Below are 8,854 nucleotides of genomic sequence, written 5' to 3' on the forward strand. Positions count from 1 at the left end.
GGGGGGGGTAATATCAAGAACATCTTACTGAGCAATGAAGGAACCATACCTTAAACATCTGTATGAAATCTCCCGGCTTCTTAAATATACCAGTCTCAAAAGACCTTGCTCTATCCATTTTCTGTTTCACGCACGTGAAAAACAAAGCAATAACATGAGCTGAAAGAATGCCATCAGCAACTGGAGTCTCTGGTGGACTCTTTATCAATTATGCAGTGAAATTAATCTTATATTATTTAGTTCCTTGAAAATTTCAGTCCCATAACAATACTGATCAAATGACTGGAGGACGAAATATATGCCAATCGGACCAAGAGTTGCTTGATTATTAACAGGTACCTAGGTGAACAATATGATAAGACTACAGTAATACATGCAACTTATACTTCGCATGTCAAAAGCATCTGTAACATAGCTGTGAAGAATCAAAAAACTTACCTAACATTAAATAACTATACAGATTATAAAAGATATAAAGTAATTGTAGAATTCAGCTTATGCAAATACTTCACCTCTTCATCTGCCTGCAAAAATGTCCTCAAATCTTCGCTTTGCTTAAGTTCAGGGTGTGAAGCTAGTCTGTTGATGAATAGGTCCAGAGCTTGGCGCCTCAATTCAATGAATTCTTTGCTAAACCGGAATTTCTCTAAGAATAGAGCAAAGAAACAACAGCTCAGTAAGCAATAAAACACAACATTGGCACTACAGCAGTCAATACATTTATGTTACTCTGCAGGGAATATATGGGATAGATTGTTGATAAAATTACAATTTGTCATATTACCAACAGCATTCTTCTCTGGAAGAGGAGGTATAAAAATGCCTTTGTACTTCTCAGCTAGCCGATCGTGCAGCCACTCAAAATCACTATAGCGCCGGATAACAATTTTCTCTGCTCCCTCGAATTCAGGTAGGTTAGTCTACAGAGGTAAATATTAGCAAATTAGTAAATCAATAGTAGCACATCAGCATATAGCCAAAAAGGAATAAATATATTATCTTCTCAAAGAAGTAAATGTGATACAGCTCCTAGATAGCATGCAAGCACAAGACAAATATGGAGAATGAAAAGTAAAACGAGTGCTGGAGGTCAATTCAATAGGCTAAACAAATGGGTGTGAATTAATGATAGAACAGTACAAAGTGTCATCAATTGGCGGTTTACACAATTGCCATGTCATTCCGCAATCATCTTTGTTACAATACGAACCAGTAGGATCCAGAGTCTAATGGTTCGGGTCACTACAATCTTACTGTGTTGCTTGAATCAATTAGAAAACTCACCCGTATTTAGAGTAGACAGATTTAGTCATGAATTAGTGCGAGCAATGCAACAGAGGGTGCTTCCTCATAGAATCATTTAATTATGGAACTGAAGTATTTCCTTTTTAATCATTGTGTTCCTTTTTTTTTTAAACCATGCAGGAGAGCTACATATAATAAATATATTAAGAAAGGCTAGAAGTGCAGAACATAGTTCAAGGGTTACGGTTATCCTGGGATCGGCATTGGTTGACGGCTACCCCATCCCCTTGTATCGTTCGGCCGTGTACTCTGTTCGGTTGGTGCTTTATATATAAAGCGGGGCGAAAGCCTGTTTCGAGAGTTAGACAGTCAAACCAACCACGAAAACAACTACAAACAACCCAAAGGTGGTCTAAGCCAGGAGGGCGGCCAATCCCTCCATCAGAGCTGGCACTTACCACTCGACCCTAGAGCCCTAGAAAAAATGATGGAAGCCGTGACTTCGTTATTGAAGATTCTTTGTGTTCCTTCCATATAATCGACTCAACTAAGATGATTAAAAAACTATTAGAACCTTCACTGAAATCGGGCGGGGCGGGCTAAACACAGCCTATTTTGTGCGATCTAAGGACACCGTCTTCGCATTGTCCTGATGCTCGATAGCTACTCAACGTTCAGAACTATTCAGTGTCCTGCAGTTTTCTTTCACCCGGCTCGTACTTAGCTCTACTAATTAGAGAAAATCTTTTAAGAGCTTTCTAGTACCTACTCAAAGGCCATAAGAGTGTGCACACCACTGAGTTCATTAATTACTGGACTGTTACCAATTTCCAATGTCGGATCTAAATTAAGAAACCAGAGTCCATAAATTGAGCTCCGCTGTTCCAGCCTGAGTGACACCTACTAGCGGGCGAAAATTGCTCTAGGAATTGGCATCACCCGAACGGACATAACCAAACAATCAATTCGTACAGAACCACACAAAAAACTACTGAATCTGGACTAAATCGAAGTAACCGACGGGTCCGGAACTTGGAACAGAGAACGAGTCGGATGACCTTGGTGATGACGCGGTAGGAGATGTAGGACTGAACGCCGGTGCCCATCTTGACGGGATCCGTGACGCAGATCGACAGGAACGGCGCCCCGGCCGCCGCCCCGGGCGACCGCGGGCTCTGCGACTGGCTCCTCTCCTGCGAGAGCGCGCATGGGTAGATAGATTCAGTGCCACAAAAAAAAATTACCGGCCGAGCGCGCGGGCGGGCGGCAGCGGGGCGGCGGAGGGGCTAGGGCGTCGGAATTTACCGCGGAGATCATGGCGAGCTTCCCCTGCGAGGCCTCGTCTCCTCGTTGCGGCACGGCGAAGCTACGGGAACGAGGAGGGGGCGACTTGGGAAGAAAACGAAGAGGATTCTCTTTTTCTTATTTTTTCTTGTGAGCGATTTTGTTGGTTACGAGATTACTGAGACGTCAATGGATCTGGGCCCTAAGCAAATCCGCTTTAGCCCAGCTCCGCGGCTAATCGGCCTGCCACAACTCAAGATTAAGACCGGCCCAGCTTACTTTTTTCCTAATAGTCAATATATGGAATCAATATTCTTTGCATCTACAAGAAAAAAATGTTTTTATCCCAAAAAAAGGTGTTTAACTGTGCTTCTAATAGTTCCGACTTTGCTCCTGTTTCGACGGCGTGTTGAGATGTGGCGGCAATCTCTTCACTAAATAAGTACTTCTGACTTTTTTCCTGTACTGACGGCGTGTTGTTCGCCATTGGCGGGGAGTAGAGGTGGGTCTTCGCCGACTAGACCTTTGATTTAACTATGTGAGGAATTGGTTCCTTTGTATAACGGACATTGTTTTTCCTTTCCTGGCGGGAGTGGGCGGTGCTTTTCTTCATCATCGAGAAGCTCTCTCTAACCCTTGGACCTTGATGTCATGGACAAGGTGTGCTACCCCGCAAAAAAAAGGTGTGCTCATATTGCCCGAATGGGCCGGAGGGTCGATGTAGTTTCAAAAAACTGAAGGAGAATTCACTTGATGGAGTCCTCGTGGCGGCAATGATGACTCATTGCTACGACGAAGTACTTTGCCATGTGAGTGGTTCTTGTAGACAACAACACGTTGGAAGTTACAAGTTACTATTTTGCTATCTTGTAGGGGCCTCTGCAGTTGTTCTTTTTTATATGAATACAACATTCTGTTATTAGAAAAAGGTTCTTTGCAACGAAATAGGAAAATTCTCTGAGAATTTGAGATTGCTAACCACATCTGTTTTGAAGTATATTATAATCGAATTTGCCATGTTCTTTGTTGTCAACCAAAGAGTCTAGGTCAGATGGTTAGTTTCTTTGTGGTGGAACTAGCCTACCAGACTTCAAGTCCTAGACTTGACAATGGTGATCATATTTTCTAAAACTATTTTAGGCTTTTCGGCAATGTGTCGTTCAGTGGGAGGAGATGTTTTCATTGATTATGTAGGCGCATATGGTGACTTCGTCAATCAAGATGTGATGTTGGCTCAGTATTTTGGAGGTGTGTGTGTGCGTTCATATAAGTGAGTGTTTGTGTTTGTATGAGTGCATGCGTTTGTACTCTGTTAAAAATAAAACTTAAACTATAAAGCAGGAAGACACATTCAAGCATATCTATTACAACGAACTTGTGTGTTCATTTTATTTTTCTAATTCCAACCCCAATGCTCGGCTTATAAAAAGAAACGCTCACTATTGCACCTTGAATCAAATCCTCTTGAGTTTGTGATCAACATCCAAAGTTCGAAACCATACTCAGTCTCAAGTTCGTTTTACAGTTTTATAATTGAAATTTCAGGACTATTTGTTTGGCCGCATTCTTAAAACGCGGGAATAGGAAAAATAAATACAGAGTTGAAGTGACATCGCCTAGTGCATTAGCGTGTATAAGCGGGCTCTAGGCACCGTTTTTTGCAAAAGAGGGTAGTAGTTGTAGTACAAAGAATGTGGAAAAAAAGAGAATGTAACAAAAAAAAATCTGAATCCATACCGTGAAAGTACTGCACGGATCTGAAAACCCCAGCGGTACAACCTTGGTGGCTCCGTTCTTCCCCAAAGGGCAGCAGAGTCCAACAAACCCGCGGACCCACCGAAGTACGCGCCGGCACGCATCCCTCCCCTACTGCGCTGCCGGATCGCCGCCTCCCCACCGGTGACGTTTGCCGTCAATCGCGAATCCGGCGCCAGCCGTTACACCGCTCGTCCGCCCGCACAGCCTCGCCATGGATCGCGCGCGCCACAAGAGCTCGCCCAGCTCCGAGCGCTTCCTCGGCGCATTCCTCCCCCGCGCGGCCGCCGGCGACCAGCCCGCCTCGGCGGCCTTCGAGCTCGACGAGGACGACCTCTTCGGCTCGGGGGTCGGATCTCCCGAGCGGCCGCAGCCGCCGCCGCCGCGCCGGCCCCTGCTCATGTCCTCCGTCCGCGCCGCAAACCCTAGCCCCCGCCTCCGCCGCCCGCCGGGGGGCATCCTCGAGGCCCTCCCCGAGCGCCTCGGGCCTCTCTCGCCGCCCCCGTCTGCTTCGTCCGCCTCGACGTCCCCCGCGTCTCCGGCGATGGCCCTTCCGCGCATGATCCCCGCCATCCCCCGCCCGGCGCCGACGCCGGCGATGCAAATGCCGCAGTCCGCGCCGGTGAATGTCCCGGTAGCGCGGCTGCGGCGACCGCCGTTCGAGACGTTCGTGAGTGAACCGGATGAGGAGGAGGACGACGACGAGATGCTGCCGCCGCACGAGATGGTGGCGCGCTCGCGGGCGCGGGAGTCGCCCATGACGACCTTCTCGGTGCTGGAGGGCGCTGGACGCACCCTCAAGGGGAGGGACCTCCGCCAGGTACGCAATGCCGTGTGGCGGAAGACCGGCCTGCTCGATTGATCCATTGCGTTTGCAATTGGCAGCTGCCTTCGACCACATTGATTGAGTTTGTGTGTTTGAATTATTTTGTACATTACGCGTGATCAGGTGTTAATTTTAGCTACACCTGTAAAATGTGTGTTGTATCGCTCACCAGTGCGGCATTACTCTTATTTATGAACTCTCTATTTGAGCTGTCAGGAGACATTGAACTATTTGGTATGGATTAAGATAATTGCGTTCTTATGTATCTTTCTGTGTTATAATTTACCCCAAGAGATATGGTTTACCGATCCTTTCTATTGTTACATTCCGAAAGTACGAACTTTTAACATTGAAAGATGTAAACTTAGGCATATTTTGAGATATTGTGATGTAGATTACTTTGGACTGCACTTATGGAGCTGGATTCTTTACTTGAGCTTGTTAGCTACTGCAGCTTTGTTTGGTGAAGAAGGTAGTTTTGCAGTTCTTTTTGCCGATGTGATTCTGCAAACTATCCATGATTCATCGTATTTGAGGTTGCACGTAGGATGTGGAAATGGATCATTGGTGCAAAATTGTTCAGGTGTTATAAATTTGACTGCAATTGATGGTGCTGTTCAGTATTTAGGTTTGAGTTAAATATGCTCTGCGTGCTGCTTAGCTGAAGGTGTGTGCTCGAATTTTCATTGTGATGTTTACCTCGATATTAAAATTATTTTAGTTTTAGTCTAAACCCAGGTTTAAATATTGTTCATAGTATCGTCGAACACTATCTTTTATGTATGCCAGATGGTCAGGTCTATGGAGCTGTGATTCGGGAATTCCAAAAGAAATCGATGGCTTAGCTGTCCAAATAGTTCAGGCAAACAGAAAATATAGCTTAATGGAGCTCCATGATCACCCACTTGTTTTTATTATCAAGGAACACTTGTTGCCTTTCCCAGCTGTATGAACTAGAGATTGGTCGCCAGCATATCTGAAATCTTGTCCTGATGGAAAACTGGCAATTATGTGTTGAGGATCTTCTTCGTACTACTACACAGGAGTTGTCTGTCTATTACACATATCTGGAATACATGGTCCAACCAATAGAGCAACTGAGCAACGGGCAAATCTCTGTTCCCTTTCATTGATGCTTTTGCCTGCATATTCTGTATTGGGCCGGTCATAAAGGTTCACACTTATTCCATATTCAACATCCCAATCCCATTGCTAGCACTTCGTCGACAGTTAAAAAGAGGAAATGCGGTGGAGCTTGGTACAATGCTACTGGCACTTTTAGCAGCGGAATACAAGTCTGATCCACTAAAATCTCACTTTGTCTGTCTGACCGTATTGCACTTGTGAAGCTCTTATTCAGTTGTGGAGTCCCTGTGCCCATGCGACGAGGATGCTAGTGAAGCTTTTTCCGTCTACTGATGCCAGTAGGTGCAAGGAGTCCACTAAATCTTACCGTGACTGTATCATCACTGGATTGCAGGTTTTTCCGACCCCGTCGTTCGAAACAGAATTGAGGGCTGGAGCTGGATACATCAGTAGCTGCTGTGTTGGCTGAGGCAGGAGCATGTGTTAGCTGTTGTGTTTGGATTCTGGCTGGAGCCAGCATGTCGATGCAGGGGCAGGGCGTGGAGAAGTAGAGATCCTGTGCCGACTGCAGCCGCATCTCCGTCCAGAAACTGCAGCCGCGTCTCCGTCGAGAAACTGCAGGCAGCATCTCCGAGGAACCATCGGCTCGATCGGGATGATCCGCGGTTGCCCGAAAGCGCAGATCCAAGGTCTCTCTCGAGTTGCCACTGACGCGGTGAAATCCTAGCCAGCAAAACTGGCACGGACCTCAGCAGAGCTACTTGCACTAAACGTCTGAAACAGTGAATGGGTTGTGCTCAGTCCCATGGTTGTACTTTTCGTGACTTGCTTAGATAGATACTCCCTCTGTTCATCAACACATGACGTTTTAAAACGTAAACGTCCGTGAACAGAGGCGAGGCGTGACTTTGGTGGGGAGCAAGTTCTTCTGCGACAGTTTTTTCCCGTATGACAGCACTCGAAAACAAGAAGCCTCACCCAGTACACTGCTTTTTGCTTCTTTCTTTTTTTTTTGAAGGCAAAGCAACATGCTTTATAACTTAACTGTGCTGGCCCAAATCAGCCAAAGCACAAGCAGCCACATTGGCTGGGACATCCGACTCCCACTGAATACAGAGGTTTGGGGCACACGTACGACCCATACTCGCAAGTTCATGGGCAACAGAGTTTGCCGTTCGGCGACACACCGTTATTACATGATGAGAGAACCACATCTTCAATTCATACTTCGTATCTTCTATTATTGCTGCATAGGCCGACGAGTCCGCGATGCGCATGTCCATGGCCTCCTGAAGCAATTGTGAGTCCGTTTCCAGCGCCACCCTCACGATCCCCAGGTCCGCAGCGAAGACGACAGCATGGGATAAAGCCCATGCTTCGGCAGCGAAAGCGTCTTGAACATTCTCCTGGTGCCCCGCCCTAGATGCTATCACACTGCCATCCCTAGTACGCGCAACGACGCCCCATCCTGAAGAACTTTCCCCAGGCACAAACGAGCCATCAAAGTTCATTTTGATTGTGTCCCCATCTGGTGGTTGCCACCGGTCCAGCTGTAACTTCTTGGGTTGCGGTGCGAATATCTGTTGATACTCCAGGGCATAGCTTCTCGCCCTTCTTGCGATCTCTGTGGCAACAGCAGGCAGTTCACCATTCCTCAACTTGTTTCTGTTGCTCCACCAAAACCACCAGAATGTCAGCAGCAGAATCCGTTTGCATTCATCCAGTCCCCACATGTAGTCCAGCATAGCATGCACTGATGTAATGCCTTCCAGCGCCAGCCGTTCTCCTTCTAGGGCCAACTCTCTCCAGCCTTCTTTGATACTTTTGCACTCGAGTCATATTGCCAGACTATGAAATCTTGGATACCTTCTCTTAGCGGGATCTGCAGAATATGATGGGCATCGTCCGCCCAGAATGTTTCTCTGACGAGTTGCTCATCCCAAGTACCCGACACTGGGTCAATCAGTTCATGCACACGCTCCAGGAGATGAGCACCTCGTGGCGTAATAACCCGTCGGGACCACGGTCTCGGGAGCCACGGATCGGACCAAATATTGACATCTGTACCATCTCCAATGCACCAGATATAACCCTCCTTAAACAGCTCCAACCCATGAAGAAGGCTGCGCCACGCATATGAGATTCCCTCCTTCGGTACAACTTCAAAAATTTGTGTGTCTGGGTAGTATTTAGCCTTCAGCAATTTGGCGCATAAAGTATCCTGGTTCTGGACCAACCTCCAGATTTGGCGTGATAGCATCGCTACATTGAAGCTGTACATGTCCCGGAAACCGAGACCACCTCGCGCTTTAGATTCTGTGAGCTTTTGCCAGCTGATCCAGTGCATTGTGTGCTCCCTATCCTGTTGGCTCCAGCAATAATTACCGATCAGTGAGCTAAGCTCCTTGCAGAAGGTCTTTGTTAAGTAAAAACAGGACATTGCGAAGGTTGGTATAGCTTGTGCCACTGAGGTAACCAGGGTATCCTTTCCTGACTTTGCAATCAACTTCTCCTTCCATCCGTACACCCTGCCCGCCATAGCCCCCTTCACAAAGGAGAAAGCTTTCTTCCTGGACCGACCCACATGCACCGGTAGGCCGAGGTACTTCTCATTCCATGTCTCACTCCGGATTTGTAGAGCCTCTTTCACTTCTTCTT

The 8,854-nt window shown here is 46.9% G+C and overlaps 2 protein-coding genes across 2 annotated transcripts in view; one reads left to right on the forward strand and one right to left on the reverse strand.

Annotated features, from left to right (window-relative positions):
* LOC119277689 (sorting nexin 1-like) overlaps positions 1 to 2,686 on the reverse strand; it is a 4,968-nt gene extending 2,282 nt beyond the window's left edge. Inside the window, exons 1-5 of the mRNA XM_037558995.1 lie at positions 2,551 to 2,686; positions 2,304 to 2,438; positions 785 to 920; positions 513 to 646; positions 50 to 121 (exon numbers count right to left, since the gene is read on the reverse strand). Of these exons, the coding sequence (XP_037414892.1) occupies positions 50 to 121; positions 513 to 646; positions 785 to 920; positions 2,304 to 2,438; positions 2,551 to 2,562 (489 nt within the window). The 5' untranslated portion in view covers positions 2,563 to 2,686. The remainder of the gene's footprint in view (positions 1 to 49; positions 122 to 512; positions 647 to 784; positions 921 to 2,303; positions 2,439 to 2,550) is intronic.
* Positions 2,687 to 4,325: 1,639 nt separating this feature from the next.
* LOC119277691 (lysine-rich arabinogalactan protein 19-like) lies at positions 4,326 to 5,375 on the forward strand. Its single transcript, XM_037558997.1, has one exon. It carries the CDS (start codon positions 4,499 to 4,501, stop codon positions 5,144 to 5,146), a length of 648 nt encoding a protein of 215 aa, XP_037414894.1. The 5' UTR covers positions 4,326 to 4,498; the 3' UTR covers positions 5,147 to 5,375.
* Positions 5,376 to 8,854: the final 3,479 nt, after the last annotated feature.

The sequence above is a fragment of the Triticum dicoccoides genome, chromosome 3B, assembly GCF_002162155.2.
Source record: "Triticum dicoccoides isolate Atlit2015 ecotype Zavitan chromosome 3B, WEW_v2.0, whole genome shotgun sequence".
Lineage (NCBI taxonomy): Eukaryota > Viridiplantae > Streptophyta > Magnoliopsida > Poales > Poaceae > Triticum > Triticum dicoccoides.